Below are 23,412 nucleotides of genomic sequence, written 5' to 3' on the forward strand. Positions count from 1 at the left end.
GAAAGTGGGGACCCACGTGTGTTTTGCTTGACACTTTATCTTTGGTTTCTAGCCAGGGAAGGGCTGGCTCATATGTAGGCGCTCAAGAAATTCCTGGAGTCAGTTCGTATCTGTGTAGGGGGAGGGTGTTGCTGGCTGAGACGCTCATATTCAGATTTGGACTGTGGAAGGCCTGGGGAGGACACGCAAGTCTGACTGAATTTGGCACATTAGCTTTTCTCACAGCAGCCCCATTCTGTTTTGGGCTCCCCGTGTTTCCTAAACGTTCTGTTCCCCATTGACTGTTGCTGCCGCTCTCCCTAGGTTCCCAAAGGTGGGGGCCTACCCATGACCACTGAAGTTCTCAAGAGCTTAGCAGCTCCTCCAGCCCTGGAGAAGAAGCCACAGGTGGCCTATAAGACGGAGATCATTGGAGGGGTGGTGGTCCACACACCCATCAGCCAGGTGAGGGGCCTGACTGGGGCTGCGGGGGGAGTGGGGGTGTAGAAGTGTCCATGGTGTGCCCATGATGTGCTCGGAGCACTGTACTGGGGAAGAGGAGGGTGGGAGTTGGGGGCAGCTGGTGCCAGCGGAGCCATCAGGGAAGTGCAGCATGTTACATCCCCATTCATGGGTGTTAGTGACAGCAGTGTGGAAGTGGAGGCCGCTGCGTCTTGAAGCCGTGTGGCCTGTGCAGTTCTGTGCTGGACGCAGGAGACGCAGAAGATGAGAGTTTGTGAAACCCATAGGAAATGGGACAGAGGACGGCAAACAAGGCTGGAAACCAGCCTGGTGTCCCTCCCGGTTCACATTCTCTATCCTTCCCTTTCTCCTGGGTTGGCCCAACCTCCCTGATGCTGGTTCTGTGAAAGTACCCAGTAGAGTGCACGACAGAGCAAAGGAAAGGTTTATTTTCCTGTTTTAATTATTTATATTTATTTAAGTTTTTTTTTTTTTTTTTTTTTTGAGATGGGGTGTCCCTCTGTCACCCAGCCTGAAGTGCAGATACACATAATCACAGCTCAGTGCAGCCTCCGCCTCCTAGGCTCATGCAATCCTCCTACCTCAGCCTTCCCAGGCTCAAGTGATCCTCCCACCTCATCTGGGACCACAGGCATGTGTCACCACGCCTGGCTAATCTTTTTTGTATTTTTTGTTGGAGATGGGGTTTTGCCCTGTTGTTATTTAATTTTTTTAGAGACAGGGTCTCGCTCTGTTGCCCAGACTGAAGTGCGGTGGTGCAATCATGGCTCACTTCAGCGTAGACTCCTGAGTCTACATCCTCCCACCTCTGCTTCCTGAGTAGCTGGGACTACACGCCTGGGTAATTCTTTTTTTTTAATTTTTAAATTTTAAAACCAAAATTAAACAAAAATTTTTAAACAATTTTTAATTTTTTTGTGAAGTCTGGGTCTCACTGTGTTGCCCAGTCTGGTCTAGAACTCCTGGGCTCAAGCGATCCTCCTGTCTTGGCCTCCCAAAGTGCTGGGATTACAGGCGTGAGCCACTGTGCCCACCATTTATTTCTTCTTTGACTTAGGGCAAAGAGGCCAGAGATTCAGGCAGAGGGAGGTAGGTGGGGCTGTGGCTGCATAGAGGGAGGGAGGCGCTGATCCTGACACTGTTTCCTTGCAGAACGGTGGGGATGCGCAGGAAGGGAGTGAGCCTGGGTCCCACACCATCCTTCGAAGGTCTCAGAGTTACATCCCCACATCAGGCTGCCGTGCTTCCACCGGGCCTCCCCTCATTAAGAGTGGTTACTGCGTGAAGCAAGGGAATGTGGTGAGTGTCAGCACAGGGGCTGAACTGGGGTTCTGGTGACTTCTCAGAGCCAGTGGCTGTAGACATAGCAGAGGTGAGAGGGGATTGACAGGAGGTGCCTCAGTCTTCCATGGAGCCTCCACCTTTGAGGGTGAGATTTTGGGACTGACCATTGGCCCCCACCTGTCAGAGGTGTCGCCCCTGATATGAAGAAGCCCTTGCCCCTGCTGAATGTGGGAGCCGGACTTCCATGGGGCTGGGTCCCTGGGAGCTTAGCATGAGTACACCCTCCACAATGCTGGGCACCTCTCGCTAATGTTCTGCCTTTTATTTTTTTATTACAGCGGAAGAGCTGGAAACGTCGCTTCTTTGCACTTGATGACTTTACCATCTGCTACTTCAAGTGTGAGCAGGTTTGTAGTAGCTTTGCTGCCCTTCTGAGAGGTCATGGAAACTAAGAGGTGCACAGAGGCACACCCACAGGAGAGCATGCATGAGTGGAGATGTGGGCACACAAAGACTTCAAAGGCGCCTCTGTCTTATCTCCATCCATTCTGTGCACACATCTTTACAGTGACAGTAAAGTGTCCTCTCTGCAGTGAGCTGCTGTGTGGTCAGAGTCACAGCTACACAGTATCTTCTTAGATTTTTTTGTCTTTTTTCTTGTTTTTGGAGACAGGGTCTTTCTCTGTCTCCTGTCACCCCGGCTGGAGCACAGTGGTGGATTTTTTGTAGAGACAGGGTTTCACTATGTTGCCCAGGCTGGTCTTGAACTCCTGGCCTCAAGCAGTCCTCCGGCCTTGGCCTTCCAAAGTCCTGGTATTACAGGCATGAGCCACTCTGTCCAGCCAGATTTTTTTTTCTCTTGCTGATTATTTTGAGACCAGGTTATTTGTCAACCTGATTTCAGCCAGCCATCTCTGAGAAAGGGGTATTGGTCAGCTGGTCTAGGTCGTGAGATGACACAGACAGCCTCACTTACCTGTCTTTCTGTTCCTTCCACCAGGACCGAGAACCACTGCGCACTATATTTCTTAAGGATGTTCTCAAGACCCATGAATGTCTGGTCAAGTCTGGGTAATTGTGTCTGCTTTTTCTCTTCTGATCCAAACCTCCATTTGTCCTCTTAAATCTCCCTTTACTACCCTTCAGAGACTCTATGCAAGAGTCATCTTCTTCCAAGAGCCAGGCACAGGAGCCTAACACCTTGTGGCTGACTCACTGCATCCAAGCTAACACAGGGAGGAGACTGCCCTGGGCACACTTGCCCTCTTCCCATACCTTACTCTGGCTCCTAAGCAGATAGGCCTCCGTAATAGTTTCTGGTGGGCAAAAAGAAAGGATATAGAAACAAAGAGTGGGGCTCCGAAGCTTCTCAGGCATTAGGATTAGATGCTCAATCCCTAGCAGAACACAGGCTCAGAGGAGAGACCATGCCTCTAGGTCATTCAACTCAGTGCTTCTGGTCAGATCACTGTACTAGTGCCTCTTCTCTGACCTTCTTATTCCTTTTTGCCTCCTTTTGACCCTGATGTCCCATTAACACAAGGTGATTCATAGCATCTCTGTGTTACTCCCACTGGGAAGGAAGAACAGGTATTTCAAAGGGATTCCTCTGTCCACCAGGAAAGAGTTACCTTCCAAGTGCCACTTTGCGTAGGATGAGTTTGGGACCTGGCAAGGGATCTCCTAGGTCCAACACCAAATACAGATGCCTATAGAACTAAACTTTTAGAGACCCTAAGGGTATTGGGGCATCCAAAAACCCTTTTTCTGGCCACCAATCTGCAGTCTTTAGAGACTGGGTGTTTGTGTCCCTCTGTCTCATGGCTTGTGCAAGCAGAACCCTCAGATATCATCAGGAAAGCTGTTCACAGCAGGCCAACTCTTTTCCCATGAAGGCACAAACAGTCTTGCATGAAAACAACATGCTGTGTGACCCAAGGAGGCAGAGACAGAAGCACTCTCCTCAGTCTTGCAAATGGCAGTTGCAGAGTACAGAAGACTGGGGAGGTTCCCAGTGACTATTTATAATTCACGAAAGTAGCTATAGATGGAAATTCCAGAAGTGTGGCTCTAGAAGTAGGCAGAGGAAAGATTGGGCATGATGAGATCCTTGATTGTACCTGACCCTGGAGGGCCCTTGCAGATGTGAGACCACCTGGGCACATGGGGGAAGCTTAGAGAACCATAAGGAACTTACGGTTAAATCCTAAGAATGCCTTGAACTTTCCCTAACTCTCTAACTCTGCCAGAGTCACACTAAACTGAGTTAAAGAAGTCAGGGACTAGCAGGGAAGGAAGGTCCTTAGGGCTCTGCAGCTTCTATGCCTGTTAGACTGCTTGGCCTCCCTGGAACCCAGTCCAGGGATTTAGGACATCTTGATAATCAATGAATATTTGTTCAAGTGAATTGAATTGAGTTGAAAGGCACCATGTAGCCTGGTGCAGTTTTAAAAAATATATATATCTTTTTAGGCCAGGCGTGATGTCTCACACCTGTAATCCAATCCCAGCACTTTGGGAGGCCGAGGCGGGCGGATCACCTGAGGCCAGGAGTTCCAGACCATCCTGGCCAACATAGCGGAACCCCTTCTCTACTAAAAATACAAAAAATTAGCCGGGTGTGCTGGTGGGTGCCTGTAATCCCCGCTACTCGGGAGACTGAGGCAGGAGAATCGCTTGAAGCCGGGAGGCGGAGGTTGCAGTAAGCCAAGATCGCGCCACTGCACTCCAGCCTGGGCAACAAGAGTGAAACTCTGTCTCAAATAAATAAATAAATAAATTTTTACATTTTTTAAAATTTCTATCGTTTTGGGGGAACAGGTGGTGTTTGGTTGCATGGAAAAGTTCTTCAGTGGTGATTTCTGAGATCGTGGTGCACCCATCTGCAGCAGTGTCCACGGTGCCCAAATGCATAGTCTTTTATCCCTCACCCCCCTCCCGCCCTTCCCACCCTGAGAAGTAGATGTGAAAGGAGTGGGGATTTCCCATCTGCTTTTCTTTCACCTCCTCAGTAGTTGTTTATGTGACTTCACTGGCTATGCATGAGTAGAATTTGAAAGGTTAAGACATTTTAGCCAGAAAGAGGCATTTTTTATTCAGAAACTCAGAAAGTAATCATAGTTGGTGAAATGTGCTTCAAGTGACTATTCTGTGACATACATTATGCTGGATGCCTTTTGTACCTTATAACTAACTGGTCTTTGTAGTGACCAGCCCGATCAAGGGGGTCCTCTTATTTATCTCTGTTTTATACTTGGGGTCACAAAGGCTCCCCAAGTTTTTACAACATTCTCAAACATCTCTTCCCTACATGTAGTCAGGATTCACCCCAGGTCTATCTGGCCCCTATCCTGTTGTTCTTGCTCATGGATCTCTGGTCTCATGCACTCCTTTGCCTGGGTACCTGTGGCACTGGCCGAGGTCCTGCCATTTTCTTGCAGGCTTTCTCATTCATGAAGCCAACCCCACATGTGATCAGTCCTTTCCAACTCTTGGCATATAACACACAATCTAACATCTGATGGTACAGTTTTGCTTCCTTATGTTCTTTTTATTTGTTGTTGAGATAGAGTCTTGCTCTGTCCCCCAGGCTGGAGTGCAATCTCAGTTCACTGCAGCCTCTGCCTCCCAGGCTCAGGTGATCCTCCCATCTCAGCCTCCCGAGTAGCTGGGACTATAAATGTGTGCCACCACACCTGACTCAGTTTTGTATTTTTTTTTATAGAGACAAGGTTCACCATGTTGTCCAGGCTGGCCTAGAATTCAAGTGATTTGCCTGCCTTGGCCTCCCAAAGTGCTGGGATTACAGGCGTAAGCCACTGCGCCTGGCCCTTATGTTCTTTCACTGGGTAGGAATTAGATCTTTTACTCCTTATGTATTCCCCGCAGTGGCTGGGGATATACGCGGCAGGCATTTAACACCGGGAAATAACTTGGGCTGCTTTGAGGTTTGTCACTGAGCATCATCTACTCCCTGCCCTCTTCCTTGCAGAAGTCAGGATTTCTTTTCCAAAACCCACACCCAGCAGTGTCCCCTAAAGGAGTGCCCTGAAGTCATCTCCTCTCCCCTTGCTTTCCTCCTCTTTAGCTCTTTGTCTCCTGGTCCCCGCACAGTGAGGCAAGGAGCAGGAGCTGAGTGAGGTTGATGGGGCTGCTGCATGGGTGGAGGAGACTGTTTAGGGAGTGGAGAGTTGGCTCCCTTAGGAGAGGCCAATGGCAGTGGAGTAATTAAAAGCATAGGCTCACTGGGTTCAGTGGCTCATGCCTGTAATCCCAGGACTTTGGGAAGCTGAGGCAGGCAGATTGCTTGAGCTCAGGGGTTCAAGACCAGCCTGAGCAATATGGAAACACCCTGTCTCTATGACAAATACAAAAATTAGCCAGGAGTGGTGGCATGTGCCCGTAGCCACAGTGAGCCATGATTGCACCACTGTACTCCAGCCTGGGCAACAGAGCGAGACCCTGCCTCAAAAAAAATAAATAAATAAAGCAGAGACTCTGGAGTCAGACCTAGGTTCCAAATCTCCAGCAACTTGGAGAAGTCATTTAAGCTCTGACTCTGAGTGTGGGTCTGGGTTTCCTCATGTGTAAAATGGGGGAGTCTTAAGTGCCCCCCGGGGCTGTCGTGAAGATTAGATGAAATAATCTGCAAAAAAGCACCCGAAACGGTGCTTCCCACAAAGCACCTCATACACCTTAGAGGGAAGGAGGGAGGCAGGAAGGAAGGAAACTGTAGGAGATGGTGGTGGTGGGGTTGGATATTAGGCGGGAGGTTTTGGAGGGAAAGGAGCTTGTTAGAACTGCTGGTGGGAGAGGGGCCTGGGGAGGGTCCATCTGGATGGCAAAGCCTCCTGAGACCCTCTAGGAAATGAAGCTAGAGGAAACCCCTGGAGTGTTTTTCAAGGCAGGAGCTGAAGGAAGGGGGGGTGGCTTGGAACCACCCCCCACCCATCTTCCTTTTTTATGGTAGAGGGCACTGGGGTCTTAACTTAGGACATACTGAGTCCTCTCTGTGTATGTCAGCACGCCATAACATTCTTTCTTTTTCTCTGTCTAGTGATCTCTTAATGAGGGACAACCTGTTTGAAATAATAACAAGCTCCAGGACCTTCTACGTACAGGTAAAATGCTCCCTTCCAGAAGACTCCGGCATTCTGTTTCTGTGAATGGTGCCCTCATAGGCCGTGTCCTTTCCTTTGCTTTCTCTTTTCATTTGCTTGAAGTTTCTAGGCAGTAAATTTAGCCCCTGAGAGTCAGTCTGAGTCCCATTTCATCCTAAACAGGATGTTTGCCAAAAGCTTCCCAACCATAAAATAATGAAAGCAGGTTGAGCCGCTCTACTGAGGAATGTGAGTGCATACCAGTTGCTCTCAGCTGCTGGGCTCCAGCTAAGCAGAGAAAAGGAGAACTGGTCAATGATTTCACTTCTCCTTTGGAGGGTATTTATAAGTCTCGTCTGTGTGTGGACATCACTGTGTGCGGAAGGACAAAAGCACAGAGGGCCCTGTGCAGGCACCAGGTGCAGAGCCCAGCTGCACAGAGGAAGCCATTGTTCAGGCTCTGATGGTTCACTTATCAGGAGCTTCTCCCCTCCACCCACAGCTCTGGAGTTCTCCCAACTCCTTCTAAAGTCATAGGAACTAGAAAGGCAGATTTCCAAGCAGGGACTAGACTTTCAGGGCCAAGTCCTAACCCAGCCTGCCTAGCAGTACACAGAGAGTGCCTTGATTTGCAGCCTCGTGGTGATGCTTTTAATACTTTTAGTATTAAAACTGACACTTGGCCGGGCACGGTGGCTCACGCCTGGAATCCCAGCACTTTGGGAGGCCGAGGTGGGCGGATCACTTGAGGTCAGGAGTTTGAGACCAGCCTGGTCAACATGGTGACACCCCGTCTTTATAAAAATACAAAAAAATTAGCTGGATGTGGTGGCATTTGTAATCCCAGCTGCTTGGGAGACTGAGGCAGGAGAATTGCTTGAACCCGGGAGGCAGAGGTTGCAGTGAGCTGAGATCATACCACTGCACTCCAGCCTGGGTGACAGAGCGAGACTTTGTCTCAAAGAAAAAAACAAGGAAAAAAAAAAAAGCAGAAATAAAAACTGACAAGTAAGCAGGTTGGTTTAAAGGTGGGGTTTCCCAACTAAAGCTTTTCAAGCTCCCGCCGCCCTTTCTTCTGGGCTGTGAGTGTTGCTCCCTGTTAAGCAGCCTCCCTTCCCCAAGGGGAAGAGTCCTGTCATGACTCCTTCCGCCGAGCCTGGCAGGTGTTTGAGTAACTTAGTCATCTTGGGGCTATATCCATTTGGACAAGCACATACCATCCAGGAAGAGACAGCGGAGTGGGGGCTTGGGAGTGAACTGGAGCTGTGGAAAGGGATGCCATGGGCATCAGAGCTACTAATTCACCAGCACCACTGCCACTTAGGGACAAAGTTTAACCTGTAGGTGCACTACAAGTTTGTAGTTCTTGCATTCAACAGATATTTGTAGAGTATCCTCAGAGTGCTGGGCATTTTGTCTCAGGCTGGGGACAACAGGTTAAACAGAACAGATCCTGAACCCAAGAGAGAGAGAGCTCGTCAAGTCCATAGGCAGTTAAACTGTGGCATGGCGCAGGGGAGGAAGTGTTGGGGGAGATGGAGCACAGGGGAGTTTGCAGACAGTGAAACAATTCTGTATGACACTGTGATGGTAGGCGTGTGATGAAGAACTTGACAGCACAAAGAGTTGACCTAATGTATGCAAATTGAGAAAAAAATTTAGGAGGTCAGGTGATCCCAGCAGGAAATGCAGAATGTGACAGTAATCGAAATGTATTACAGGTCCTCCCTGAAGCAGGTAGGGGAATACAAAAATAAAAAAAATGGTGTGAAAAGTGCTACTGCCATTAGACTGAAACGTGAACCATAAGCAAGGTGCCTCACCCAGTCTTAGGGAGTCAGGGGAGGGTTCCTGAAGAAAGATACAGCTAAGCTCAGTCTGTTGGGGGAAAAAGTGGCCCAGGCAAAGGAAATAGGAGGTATTTTTTTTAAAGCCTGGTAATAAAAGGAGCATAGGGCCAAAAGGAGGCTGGACAGTTAGGCACGGAGGACCCTCATATGCCTTATTGAAGAGCTCGTATTTTATCCTTAGAATTAATGCCCTTAGAGGTTAAACAAAGGGCTTGATCTGATCCGCCTTGCCATTAAAAAATACCACTTGGGCAAGTTATTTAACTTCCAGAGCCTGTTTTCTCATCTGTGAAATGGAGATAATGATCTTCAACCTCAGCCCTTTTAATGACATACTGTCAAGGACTGCCCAGCCCTGTGCAGTGTGGGGGACAGAGGAGAAAAGGCTAAGATAGGATGAGAGAGAACAGTTTGAAGGCTGTTGTTAATAATTTAGTGAGGGATAAAGGAAGCCTGAATGAGGGTAGATGGAGAAAAGTGGAAAATTTGAGAGATATTAAAAAGGTATATTTTCCAGGACTTGAGAGTCGGTCGGATGAAGGGAGAGAGGACAGGTATGCCCGGATGTTTGGCTCGAGCCTCAGGGTGGCTCATGGCACCAGTCATTGTGATAGGAGCATGGGAGGAGGAGCTGTTGAGAGGAAACACAAGGTTAGCATGGGTGGTTCAGAGTTCACAGTGCCTGCTAGACATCCAAGGAGATGTGCTATGAAGACCACTGGATACACACTGTTTGGCATGTTGCTGACACTAAATAAATATTTGTTAAGTGAGTGTGCTGGTTGAGTTCAGGAGAGAGCTTTGGACTGAAGACAGCAATTTGGGAAACACGAAACCCAACCAAAAAATGTTCCAAAGATAATCTACATGAGTGTATGCACATTTACCAGAAGATTCTAATCACCCCATCTTCCATTGCCTTCTGCTTCCCACATTTCTGGGATAAGAGAACACTAGCGTCATACTGAATAAATAAATGAGAGGGAGGACAAATCTGTTTACAGCACCTAACTCAAAAACAGTGGAAAGAGAAGAGTATAGATTAAAAATCATTTAAAATATTTATCAATTCATTAAAAATAGCAACTATAAAGCTGGGCACCATGGGATGCACCTGTCGTCCCGGCTACTTGGGAGGCTGAGGCAGGAGGATAGTTCGAGCCCTGGAGTTTGAAGGTGCAGTGAGCTATGATCTCGCCACTGCACTCCGGCCTGGGTGACAAATCAAGACCCTTCAAAGACCCTGTCTCAAAAAAAAAAAAAGAGCAATCATAAACTTATTATAAGTTAATAAAACAGATTTTGTGAAAAAACCATATTTCTAAAAAATAGCAAGAATAGCATTGTTTTTACAGTTTTGCACATCTATCTTTAATGGCTGGCATAGAAGACAACAGGATTCTCCTATCTGCTTCTGCATTCTATCTGTGGCCATATGTTGTTTTGAGTGAAGAATATGGAGAAAATCTTGCCTCACACAGATGTGTATTTGGAAAAAAGGAATATTTTAATAGCCTTTTTAGATAATTGTGTATGTTCTTTGATCCTATACCAAAACTTGACAAATGTTAATTTCTTAATGTTTAGGTGCAATGTACAATCTGAAACCATATCAAGAAATTTTTATACTCTTACATTAAAATCCATTGGTCAGTTTTGCACTTTGAATAGATACTTTTTAGCCATGCATGGTTTTTAACAGTATGCATTGGTCATTTGGAAAATAATGGTCTCACTGAGGTATGCAGATATGCAAAATGTTGACGCATTTTATTATGTACTCTCCGAAATCACATCATTAAGATATCACCACTAATATCATTAACAGTCTTTAAGTGTTGAAAACTATTAAGCTCATGGAGGTAGCCAGAAGTTTTTTTGAAATTCTAGTTTTTGCTTTGAAAGCTCAAAGCTTACTCATTTTGGGGATAAAAATCTACCAGATACCTAACTCGGAATAAGTTTGACTGACAGTTTGTATGTCAGTCATTTGTTCTAAGTAAAAATTGTGTTTTAGGCCAGGCATGGTGGCTCACGCCTGTAATCCTGGGACTTTGGGAGGCCAAGGCGGGGGATCACCTGAGGTCAGGAGTTCGAGATCAGCCTGGCCAACATAGTGAAACCTTGTCTCTATTAAAAATACAAAAATTAGCGGGGTGTGGTGGTACACACCTGTAATCCCAGCTACTCGGTAGGCTGAGGCAGGAGAATCGCTTGAACCCAGGAGGCGGAGGTTGCAGTGAGCCGAGATCACACCACTGCACTCCAGCCTGGGAGACAGAGTGAGACTCTGTCTCAAAAAATTAAATAAATAAATAATAAAAATTGTGTTTTACACAAAAGGTGAAAGAATATGACTACTGGTAGAGCTTGGTGCTAAGGTGCTGGCAGTTTTACCCACCATGCCAAAGTGTCCTTCTGACCTGCTCCCCAAGGTTATGCTCAGTAAATCTGCCAGAAAGAACCGTTCATCTTGAGTATCTAAGAGAGCTAGACCCAAGAGCAGGGCAGATCATGGTGGAGAAGACTCCCTAAACGGAAGAGAAAGACTTGGGTTAGATTCTAACCACTTAGGTATTGGTCGTTTAACTGTTTAACTCAGATGTCATATTTATGTATAATTTGTACGCTGTGATTTTTCACACTGTAGTAGTCTTTTCTGTTAATAAAAAGCTACCATTTTTTGGACACCTAGATGTCCCAGGCATAGTGCTAAACAACTTACAGGTAGTGTAAGTTAATCACTTGGTAGTATAAGTACTATAAGTAGTATAAGTTTATCAGTTAAATCTCAGCCGTCTCTGAAATTATCTCCAGTTTACACACAGGAAAAAGAAGGCTTTGAAGGCAAATTATTTGTGCAAGATCATAATAAATCCAGTGAATTATGGAACCAACTGGGAAGCACCAGGTGCTGGAGCAAGACTTGCCAACTTGGGTTGTTTGCAAGCAGCCTGGTCCAGGCTGGGTGCAGTGGCTCACACCTCTAATCCCAGCACTTTGGGAGGCCAAAGTGGAAGGACTGTTGGAGCCGAGGAGTGCGACACCAGCCTGAGCAACCCAGTGAGACCCCTGTCTCTAAAAACAAGCAAAAGTAAACCAAAAGAAAAGAAAAAAATAAGAGCAGCCTGGTCCAGAACCCATGATATAGAGGGTGTGGTCACAGACAGCCAGGGAAGTCTGACTCTATTGCAGAAGACCAACTTGGGGTAATCGGGTGTCTTGGCAAATGGACCATGGTGACCAAAAATCCAAGATCTGGAAATAACCAGGTATCTAAGCAGGTAGAAAGGCCAGTGATTTCAGCAAGCTTGTCAGCAGGTAAACAGTTCTCAGTTCTGGGCAAAAGTTCAAAATCACATTTCAATTCTTGAGCTACCAGGCAAGCAGAGGTCACCATTTCCCCATTTCCCATTCATAGAAGGTCAAGGGAATTAGGCAGTTTATCAAGAGGGAAATTAGTTACTCGAAATGAGAAATGTGGTGCAAACTGGTCTTAGCTTGGCATAAGCCCAGTTGTTAGAACTAGGGTGCTATGTCAGGACAAGAGTAGCAATAAGTGGACTCAAGTGAGTTGCAGAGTGTTGCATTAGAGCTCTTTGGATACTTACTGTTTAATTTAGACTATAGGGTGAATGATGTCACCTAGAACTATGTAGTGTGCAATCTACACAATCATATGTGGCAGGGCTGTGTCTAGAGATGGCATTAGTTCTTGGGAAAGGAGGGCTGCAGAGGTGGAGAACAGAATGAAGGAGGAGTTGCCTAAAAATTTTGGATAGTGGCAATGGCAGTAACCAGAGTAGATATGGAAGCCTTTATGGCCTCTAGAATTCATTGCTTCAAACCATTGTATCTATTACAGTGCTGGGCTTATGTTAGTCAATAGAAGCTCACTGGACTGCAATAAAACTGCAGGCTGCAACGATTCATTTTAATACTGTCTGTCCTACTCATCTCAAAAACTGCCCTCAAGGACAGAAACCCTACTTTTTCTTTTGAACCAAGCACCAGAAACAGGTGCACACACATAAGCACACCAGGAAGAGATGAAGCTATGACCTTGGCACTTCCTCTTTTGTTTTACTGAGTTTAAAGTATGTTTTTCGTCTCATGGTAATTCGTCATGGGTAGGTAGACTTCAGCTACGTTTTTTTTTTAAATCTCTGGTTCATGAAGCTACTTTGTGATGTGGTTTTACGATTTTGATGAAAGCTAAGCACAGGTTTTCCATAAAAATAGATATGTACATAACCATAATTTTTGCATACAATTTTGGAGTTTCATTGAGTTTTTGTTTCTCATGAATCCCGCTTCTTAAAACTACTAGGAGAGATTATAGGCCAGGCCTGGTGGCTCATGCCTGTAATCCCAGCACTTTGGGAGGCTGAGGCAGGAGGATTGCTTGAGGCCAGGATATCCTGCTCCAAAAAAAAATTAAAAAATAAAAATAAAAGATTGTAATTGTGATCTCAATAAAATAATATTGTTTCTTCTCATATGGAATTAATTGCAATATCTGATTTTCTTTTTGAGCAGCATTTTAAAATAACATTTATTAGGGGGTAGCATTTATCTTCATGGCTGAGTTACTATCTAGGTTATCTGACCGAAAAATGTTCTTAAGAAGGAATTAGAGAATTAGGGAAGAAATATAACTAGTGAACAGTTTCCATCTTCACTAAATTACTACATGTTTTAAGAAAGAGATTTAATTATTTTACCTATCATATTAGCAAAGATTTAAAAAATTATAATATTTAATTCTAGCAAGGGTGCATGTAACAAAAATGTTGGCAAATGAAATCTATATTATTGGCCAGAAATCTCTCTGGCCAGATGTAAGAAGAGATTTAAAAGGGTGTGAATTCTTTAATTTAGTAATTGCCTTGGGAGCTGAGGATTCCTAAATATTCCTAAATATGAAAAAAGCTTTATCCCCAAAGATGTGAGTAGCAGCGTTATTCATATGAGGAGGATAGGGAATATTCAAAATATATTTCAGAGCAGGGATCCCCAACCCCTGAGCTGTGGACTGGTACTGGTCCATGGCCTGTTAGGAACCCGACTGCACAGGAGGAGGTGAGCAGTGGGAGAGCAAACATTATCGCCTGAGTTCCACCTCCTGTCGGATCAGCAGCGGCATTAAATTCTCATAGGACTGCAAACCCTATTGTGAACTGTGCATGTGAGGGATCTAGGTTGTGCGCTTCCTATGAGAATATAATGCCTGATGATCTGAGGTGGAACAGTTTCATCCCGAAACCACCCGTCATCCCTCTCCCTTTACCCTTCCAAGTTCATGGAAAAATTGTCTTCCACAAAACCGATCCGTATGCCGAAAAGGTTGACGACTACTGTTTTAGAGGACTAGATGAGTGAACCATAGTATATCTACTTGGATCCCCTGAAAATGTTTACAAAGAAGTCTGGTAACATGGAAAAATCCTTCTATTATTAACTGAAAAAAAAAATCAAGATACAATGTATCTTTGTATTTTGGAAAACAGAAATGAATAGCAGAAAGACTGGATTTACTCTCAATTGTTATTTTAGAATTTTGTGAGGCTTAAAAGTGATTTTATTTTATTTTTTCTTGTTATTTCCTTTTTTTTTTTTTTTTTTTTGCAAAGGTTAGGGAGAAGAGGTCTTGCTCTGTTGCTCATGCTGGTCTCGAACTCCTGGGCTTAAGCCATCTTCCCACATTCTAAACTTTAGCCTCCTAACATTGTGGGATTACAGGCTTGAACCACAGTATCCAGCCGATTTTAATTTTTTATTTTTCTACATTTATTTTCTATATTGTCTTTAATGAGCCCTTATTATTTGCAAAAAGGAAAACGGGGAAAAAATAACAAATTGTATTAGGTAGTCATCCAAGAATAATAGTGGTATTTTGATTCTTGTACTTGAGTGCCCATCTAAATCAGGATATTCCTAGTTTTCTGTGATTCTGTGATTTCTTGCTAAGCAGAGGCTGGGTGAAGACACTTGGGCTTCCTGTGTGACAGTTCCTGGAGAAGGAGTTTGTGGGGAGGCAGTACTTCAAAGCGCAGTCAGGCAGGTGGCCTGTGGCCTGTGGGGGAAGCATTTGACATGGTGGGGAGCATATCAGTAGACTGCTGGAAGGAGCATGGAGATAGCTTAACACCCCTGGAAACTGATTATTGGATGGTCATCCTGGGGATGTTCCTGTCTGTTTAATGAAAATGTCAGATCTTCTATGTGACATAGGAGACTTTCTCCCTCAGCTCATATGCCTCCTATCAAATCATCTTTTGTTTCCCTAGGAGGAAAATTTCTTAATAGATGCTTTTCTCCTAATGGATGATGACCTCCATCTCATTCAAATTCAAAATAACCTTTTTTTTTAACCTCCAAATACAGATCTTATTTGATCTTGATGAGTTGATCTTTGAGGTAGGAATTAGCTGCAGTTTGAGGATGAGGAAACTGAGAAAAGGTCTTATTATGGAGAGGGCAATGCACTTAACTGTAAATGGTGGCGTTTAAGGCTTCATTTTTTTGTCGCATATCATATAATACCAGTGAAAACAACAATAATATCTGCTACTTACAGAGCCCATTCTGTGCGTTCGGCCCTGTTTCAACAGTTTTTCCTAATTGAGGTCATTTAATTCCCTCAATAATTAAGCTTGTGGAACAGGCCAGCCCTGCTATTTGTAAAGAACCTTCTGGAAGGATCTTGGAGTCCTTATCCTGGTGATCTTTTTGGACAAAGGATGGGTTTGTCTTTTTCTTGGGAAACCACCAGATTGTCAAATAACTGGAAAAAGTCAAGCGGGGAGAGAGCGCTAGTAAGTTTGCAGGCAGAGCACACGTTGGAGAGGTGTTCACTTTGGGCACTTGTCACAACACCGTTTTTGCCCTCGTGCACCAGGACCTGAACGGTTTCCCTTGTAGGTACACACATCTAACCAAGGAGGGTTTGTTTTGGGGTGACAGGAAGGGGTAGGGATGCAGGTTTGAGAATTTTTGTTTTACTGGTCATGTCTTTTCCTGATAGAATGCAAAGAGGAGGAGTCACTTTGGGGATGGGGGGATGAGGGGGGATGTGGAGACCTTTGGGGGCTAGTGTGTGGTGGTGGCACATGCATCTGCACGTGCACACCAATGCACGCGTGTGTGTTTTGGTGGGACTGTTAGGGGATGATGCTGGAGACAGAGGAAGGCTAACATGCATATTTCTGGAGATTCCGCCTGGTCCCATCACTGTGTCTGGCACCTGGTGCAGCATGTAACACCGGGTGGGGCCCTCAGCCAGCGTTTGCTCTGTTCGCTTGAACTCAACCCCTATAAAGCTGGAGGGCACTGACAGGCTCCACCTGCAGTAGCGAGGCTGCTGGAGTTTCCTCCCTTTTTTCATAGAGCCGCTGCTGCCCCCTTCTGGGGTTTATAGGTTGTTTCTGGGAGGAAATACGTAAGTAACTCGGCTTCATCCTTATACTGTGAAGCTTGGTGCTCCAAGTCCCACAACTGTTTAAATTTTTTTAAAAGTTTTATTCATAATAGCAAAGTCGCAACTCTTTTTTTTGTATAAATTTAAGGGGTACAAGTGTGGTTTTGTTACATGAATATATTGCCTTTTGGTGAAGTCTGGGCTTTTGCTGTAACCATCACCTGAGTATTGTGCATTGTACCCATCAAGTAATTTCTCATCCCTCACCCACCTCCCACCCTCCCACCCTTCCATGTCTCCAGTGACAATTATTTCACACCCTGTGTCCATGTGTACACATTATTTAGCTCCCAGTTATAAGTGAGAATATGTGGTATTTGACTTTCTGTGTCTCAGTTGTTTCACTTAAGATAATAGTTTCATCTATATTTCTGCAAAAGACACGATTTCATTCATTTTTATAGATGAGTAGTATTCCATTATACATATGGACATCACATTTTCTTTATCCAGTCCTCTGTTGATGGGCACTTAGGTTGGTTCCATGACCTTACTATTGTGTGTGAATAGTGCTGCAATAAACACAAGGGTGCAGGTATCTTTTTGATATAATGGTTTCTTTAAAAAATTTTTAAAGCTTTATTTTAGGTTTGGGGGCACATGTGAAGATATAATGATTTCATTTCCTTTGGAGAGACACCCGCTATTGGGATTGCTGAGCTGAATGGTAGTTCTATTTTTAGTTCTTTGAGAAATCTCTCTACTCCTTTCCATAAAGGTTGTACTAATTTACATGCCTTTCAGCGGTGTATAAGCGGTCCCTTTTCCCCACATCCTTGCCAGAATCTGTTTTTTGTCCTAATAATAGCTATTCTGACTGGTATCAGATGATTTTAATTTGCATTTCTCCAATGATTAGGGATATTGAACATTTTTTCATATGCTTGTTGGCCACTTGTATGTCTTGTTTTGAAAACTATTCATGTCCTTTGCTCACTTTTTTTTTTCTTTTTTTTTTTTTGAGACAGAGTCTCACTCTGTCACCCAGACTGGAGTGCAGTGGTGTGATCTCGGCTCACTGCAACCTCCGCCTCCCGGGTTCAAGCAATTCTCCTGCCTCAGCCTCCCAAATAGCTGGGACTACAGGCGCACGCCATCACTCCTAGCTAATTTTTTGTATTTTAGTAGAGATGGGGTTTCACCATGTTGCCCAGGCTGGTCGCGAACTCCTGACCTCAGGCAATCCGCCCGCCTCGGCCTCCCAAGTGCTGAGATTACAAGCATGGGCCACTGCACTTGGCCTACACTTTTTAATGGGATGATTTATAGTTTTGTTGTTGTTGTTGAGTTATTTGAGTTCCTTGTAAATTTCAAAGCAGACCCAGTAGCTTGTATTCTGAGAAAAGCCCCATTTCCAAAGGCAATACATATCTTAGAGGATTTACAGTGGGATTTGGCTTTAATAGGGCTGGAATTGAAAGTGGGATTATTCTGTTCAGATAGTTACAGTGGAAGGGCAACTATGTTGAGAGTGAGGAGAACTCGAATCTCTACCAGCCATAAACCTTGGGCTTTGGCTTTCTGGGCCTCATTTTCCTTTTTTGTAAAACTAGGAGGCTAGACTGGATCAGTTGTTTTCTGGAGGGGGTGACGGACTTCAGCAGGGGATGGGGTCTTAAACTTTCCCCTTCCTCATAGCCTGTGCCTCATTTCAGAGCAGCTCCACTTTGAGCGGTTTTATTTATTGGGTGTCAAATAAGATATTGCAGGGAAACATGTCCTTAAAAGTCTGAAAGCTACTGGACTAGATGATTTCTGAGATGCTTTCCACCCCTAATGGTGTAATTTTATAAACTTAATATTGAGTCAGAGACTTGGAAGCTGAAATCATAGTGCCTAAAATTTTTTGGTAACAGCCATGGATGTTTTGCAGGCGGACAGTCCAGAAGACATGCACAGCTGGATTAAGGAGATTGGGGCAGCTGTCCAGGCCCTCAAGTGCCACCCCAGAGTAAGTCACTTCCTTTCTGTTGCACATTGTCAACTCAGAGATGAATTCCTCTCGAGCAGGCATGTTTTATTTGGTGATGTAGGCAAGCAGCCTGGTCTCGAGATGCAGCTGAAACCCCAGGCTGTCTTGCTTGTTTTTCTCATTCTACTAATTTGGGTACACATTTTTATTTTTCTCTTTTTGGTTGTGGGAGGAGGTGAGGTAGGGTTAGATAGAGAAATGGAATTTCTTTTTCTTTTTTTTTTTTTTTGAGATGGAGTCTCACTCTGTCGCCCAGACTGAGTGCAGTGGCACGATCTCAGCTTACTGCAACCTCCGCCTCCCGGGTTCAAGTGATTCTCCTGCCTCAGCCTCCCAAGTAGCTGGGATTACAGGCACGTGCCACCACGCCCAGCTAATTTTTTTGTATTTTTAGTAGAAATGGGGTTTCACCATGTCGGCTAGGCTGATCTCAAACTCCTGACCTCAGGTGATCCACTCGCCTTGGGCTCCCAAAGTGCTGGGATTTCAGGCATGAGCCACCACGTCTGGCCGAGAAATAGAATTTCGGATATGTCCTGCAAGTCTCACTGCCAGGCTGACCTTGACACATTTGGAGTGAATCCCGTTGACCGTATTTCATTTTTGTAGGCAAGCGTCCTTGGACCTATGAGGTGGTGATCCTGGTTGGGTACTCTTCCTGGGACTGTGTGATAAACATTGTCTGAAAAGCCCTAACTTTCTTTTGTCTTTTTCTTCCTTTTATTTTTATAGGAAACGTCCTTTTCTAGATCCATTTCTTTGACCCGACCTGGAAGCTCCAGCCTTTCAAGTGGGCCCAACTCTATCCTGTGCAGGGGGCGGCCACCTTTGGAGGAAAAGAAAGCCCTCTGCAAAGCCCCCTCTGTGGCCTCCTCCTGGCAGCCCTGGACACCTGTCCCCCAGGCTGGGGAGAAGCTGCTTCCACCTGGAGAGACTTCAGAGGACTCTTTGTTCACGCCTCGTCCTGGGGAGGGCAGCGCTGCTGGGGTGCTGCCCAGCTCCCGGATAAGGCACAGATCGGAGCCCCAGCACCCCAAGGAGAAGCCGTTTATGTTCAACCTTGATGATGAAAACATACGGACCTCTGATGTGTGATGGAGCACAGTGCCGTGGGAGGGAGGGAGGGAGGACTTGAGAGGAGGCTGTGACTCAGTTTCTCTACCTTGTTGGAGGGTAGTCAGAGGCCTTTATGTCACTCATATTCCTGTGGATGCTCTTTGGGAGGGAGGGGCCCATCCAGCTGGCTGTGTGTGTGTGTGTGTGTGTGTGTGTGTGTGTGTGTGTAATATCAACGCAGTGTATTTAATTTGGGGAAGTCACTAGGTTAGAACTGTAGGCATACTCAGTGGAGAGGAAGCTACCTATTCTATTCTAACTATTCTGAGGTCTTCCTGGAGAGGGATTATTTTAGCAGCTCCTCTCCAGAAGGGGCTGGAAGTCCGGTTTCACCAATGACCAAGTTTTATTTCCTTGTCCTTGTTTTAGTTTTTTCATTTTGTTTTCAGTCCAGGTGCCTCGCAGCTCTTTTGGAATGGGCCAGCATTAGTCTAATTTTAAGCGCTATGTGTTTTGTACCCTTGCAAACTTGCTTTCTCTTTCTTCTTGCTGTTGCCCTTTGAATGAAGCCTTGTGTGCTTGCATGATCAGACCCTGTAATAGGATGAGTTTCCATGTACTTAACATGAAGAGATACAAAAAGAATCTAGAGAGAGAGAGATATATTTTTAATGAAATAGAAGTTTGGCATAGAAACATTGATTTAGACGTTATGAGTTGTTGGCCAGAGATTCCTCAGATAAAAGAGCCTAGAAAATTGAGTTTTGGGCGGGCGTGGTGGCTCACGCCTGTAATGCCAGTACTTTGGGAGGCTGAGGCGGGTGGATCACCTGAGGTCAGGAGTTCGAGATCAGCCTGGCCAACATGGTGAAACCCCGCCTCTACTAAAAAATATGCAAAATTAGCCGGGCGTGGTGGTGCAGGCCTGTAATCCCAGCTACTCAGGAGGCTGAGGCAGGAGATTCACTTGAACCCGGGAGGTGGAGGTTGCAGTGAGCCAAGATCGAGCCGTTGCACTCCAGCCTGGGCAACAAGAGTGAAACTCCGTCTCAAAAAATAAAAGAAAATTGAGTGGCCCACCCAAATTTTAGGGCGTACCTCCTTCTATTTGATAAGAAGATATTATTTTCAGTGTCCCTGGAAGAATTCTTCCATCCAATTTATATGGTGAATTGCCACCAGCGTTCCCTAAAGGAAGAGAGAACTTAGCTTATTTCTGTCTGTGACTTTTATCAGTTAGATCAGTTAATTGTATTTTTAAATTAAAAATTAGTAACTAGAGGAAGAGACTAAGAGAACTATTTTTACCTGAATAAATGCTCTACTCTTCTTGTGTCCAAATCTAATGCAGAGGTGAAAACACTTGATGAGAAAATCCTTAGTGGCTCGAGGGGAATCACGTTTCTTTCAGGACGTGTTGTTTCCCTGAAGTCTGTGTCACACTGAGAACTTTTTCTGACTGCACTGGTTTGGAGCTATTCATTTAAATTGAGTTTGGCCCAGTTGTCCTAGTATAAAACAGGAAATCTACATTTTTCTCTACCTTCCATCCCTTCCCCTGCCTTTCCTATACACGCTGGTGTGCTTTTGCCCTCAGGAATTCTTGGTTTGGGAGTTATTTATTTATGAGTGATCAAGGTTACGACAATACTTGGAGCGGCATGATTTCAAGAAGCCATTCCAAATTCTTATAGCTCCTTAGCTCTGGTTTTACTTTCATATTTTCCCCAAGAAAATTCTTTGGCTATTCAAAGAAAGCACAAAGTATGTGATGTGGAACTAATGAAAATAGGGACTTTTGAGATCTCTTTAAATATTCCCTGACTCACGGAAAAAATGTCCTCTTTTGGTGTTTACATTGTGAAAATCTACCCATTTCTCTCTCTCTCTCTCTTTTCTTTTAAATAAATTATCTGATAAGGCCGGGCACGGTGGCTCACGCCTGTAATCCCAGCACTTTGGGAGGCCAAGACGGGCAGATCACGAGGTCAGGAGATCGAGACCGCGGTGAAACCCCGTCTTTACTAAAAATACAAAAAAAAAAATTAGCCAGGCACAGTGGCAGGCGCCTGTAGTCCCAGCTACTTGGGAGGCTGAGGCAGGAGAATGGCGTGAACCCGGGAGGCGGAGCTTGCAGTGAGCCGAGATCGCGCCACTGCACTCCAGCCTGGGCGACAGAGCAAGATTCCGTCTCAAAAAAAAAAAAAAAAAATTATCTGATAGGTTACTATTGCTAAATTAATTGGCCCTTATAATAAGCTGATTTGTTTCTTATTCAGCAAGATCTCTTTTGAGAGTGTGACAAACATACATAGAATCCATATGGTATTATGCTGATAAAGGGAAACGAGGACACTAAGACTGTCAAATGGAAATCTCCTTGTCAATTGGCAAACACTTGGGAATTCCACGTTAGAGCATTGCTTGTTTTTAATTTTTTTTTTTTTAATTTTTAAAAGACAGGGTCTCACTCTCTTACCCAGGCTAGAGTGCAGTGGCGTGATCATAGTTCATCATAACTTTGAATCCGTGGGCTTAGGCAATCCTCCCATGTTAGCTTCCCAAGTAGCTAGGACTACAGGGTTGTGCTACCACGCCTGGCTAATTTTTAGTTTTTTTTGTATGTACAGGGCCTGGCTATGTTGCCCAGGCTGTCTCAAACTCCTGGGCTCAAGTGATCCTCCTGCCTTGGCCTCCTAAAGTGTTGGGATTACAGGTGTGAGCCACTGCGCCTAGCCAGAACGTTGTTAATGTAGTTCAATATGAGATAAATTATTATCTTCAATGAAACAAGCTCTGAAAGCATTCTCATTCCTAAATTGTATTTCAAACTTCCTATTTTGTTGATATTTCTTAACTTCTGGCCAATTTTAAACCATAATCTTTTAATGTGAACAAAAGATGGTACGTATTTGACCAAAGCAGTTAGTTTTAAATGTATAAAATTGAACCAAATGGAAAAAATAGGATGGGGATGCAGTATAGATTAGTGACTAAGTGCATAGGGTCTGGAGTAAATCTGAGGTTTTTTTTTTGAAGGAACTAAAAAATGTACTGCATTTTCTTTGTGGAATAAAAGCCTTGCCTGAGTTGTGCTATTTTCATAAGGCTTTTGAAGTGGTCTTGACCCACTGTGTGTAACAGTATTTCAGGTGGTCTTCCCCATGGCTGAATAATGCCATCCATTATTCTTTAATTTTTATTTTTAGAAATAGTGTTTCACTCTGTCACCCAAGCTGGAGTGCAGTGGCCTGATCATGGCTCACTGCAGCCTGGACCTCCTGGGCTCAAGTGATCTTCCTGCCTCACAGCCTCCGAAAGTACTCAGATTACAGGTGTGAGCCACCACGCCTGGCCACCATCTATTACTTTTGAAAGCTTCAAAAGACTTGCTTACTCAATGTCAGCTGATGGTTGGTAAAAATAATTTGGCCTTTAGTGTTAAGTGAGACATCATAAGGGTATTGAGGCATACATTATGGAGATTGATGTCAGGTCAGAATATTGGAGTTATACATCTATTTCTGAGTTGAATACTCAGCTCCCACGAGAAAGAAAGTAGTTTTAAGGTCCAGCTTCTTAGTCTACTTGAAGCAATTTTTTTTTCTTTTCTATTTCTGAATATAAATATACTCTTATGTGGGCTAAAAGGACCCCATGAATAAATAGCAGGTTCAGTAGTTGAGGAGTGGAATTTAGTAGGTTTGTTTTTAGTGTAAATTAGATAACATATGTGGAGGTCACAGCATTTTGGAAATTGAGTGTCCCCAAGTGAGCTTTGTTTATAAACTTTTGAAATGTCGGAAGTGGACAGGTTTGTTAAATCTTGTCTGCCAGCACCCTTTTCTTCCTTTGTTCCTTTTGCTCTCTGTGTTATTGCCTGCGGCAGCCAGTCCTTCATACTAGATAGAGTTCAGATAAAGCAAACGTTTGGCAAAAACATACTGTTTGACCTCCTCCCCCTCTGCTTATGAAGGGGTAGCATGATTCTGTGTTTTAAAGCAGTGATGTTTCAGCTGTGAAATGCACTCGCTGTAAGCTCTAGGCTGAGTGCATGGAAAGTGTTACGCTTCTCATTTTATGTGATCTCCTAATTGGTATGTAGCAAAAATTTTCTAAAACTGTTTTGTGGCTTGTTTTGTAATAAAACCATGTGAAATACTGAAATATGGTCATGTGTTTTCCTAATACTGACCTTCTGACCATGGG

At 44.6% G+C, this 23,412-nt stretch overlaps 1 protein-coding gene across 12 annotated transcripts in view; it reads left to right on the forward strand.

Annotated features, from left to right (window-relative positions):
- PLEKHA2 (pleckstrin homology domain containing A2) overlaps positions 1-23,370 on the forward strand; it is a 73,070-nt gene extending 49,700 nt beyond the window's left edge. For 11 of the 12 annotated variants that reach the window (XM_054561047.2, XM_024250716.3, XM_024250719.3 and 8 more), the window contains 7 exons: positions 304-444; positions 1,615-1,761; positions 2,085-2,153; positions 2,747-2,817; positions 6,803-6,866; positions 18,049-18,126; positions 18,880-23,370. In XM_054561047.2, the coding sequence (XP_054417022.2) occupies positions 304-444; positions 1,615-1,761; positions 2,085-2,153; positions 2,747-2,817; positions 6,803-6,866; positions 18,049-18,126; positions 18,880-19,242 (933 nt within the window). In that variant the 3' untranslated portion in view covers positions 19,243-23,370. 12 annotated transcript variants of the gene reach the window in all.

Source organism: Pongo abelii, chromosome 7, assembly GCF_028885655.2.
Source record: "Pongo abelii isolate AG06213 chromosome 7, NHGRI_mPonAbe1-v2.0_pri, whole genome shotgun sequence".
NCBI lineage: Eukaryota > Metazoa > Chordata > Mammalia > Primates > Hominidae > Pongo > Pongo abelii.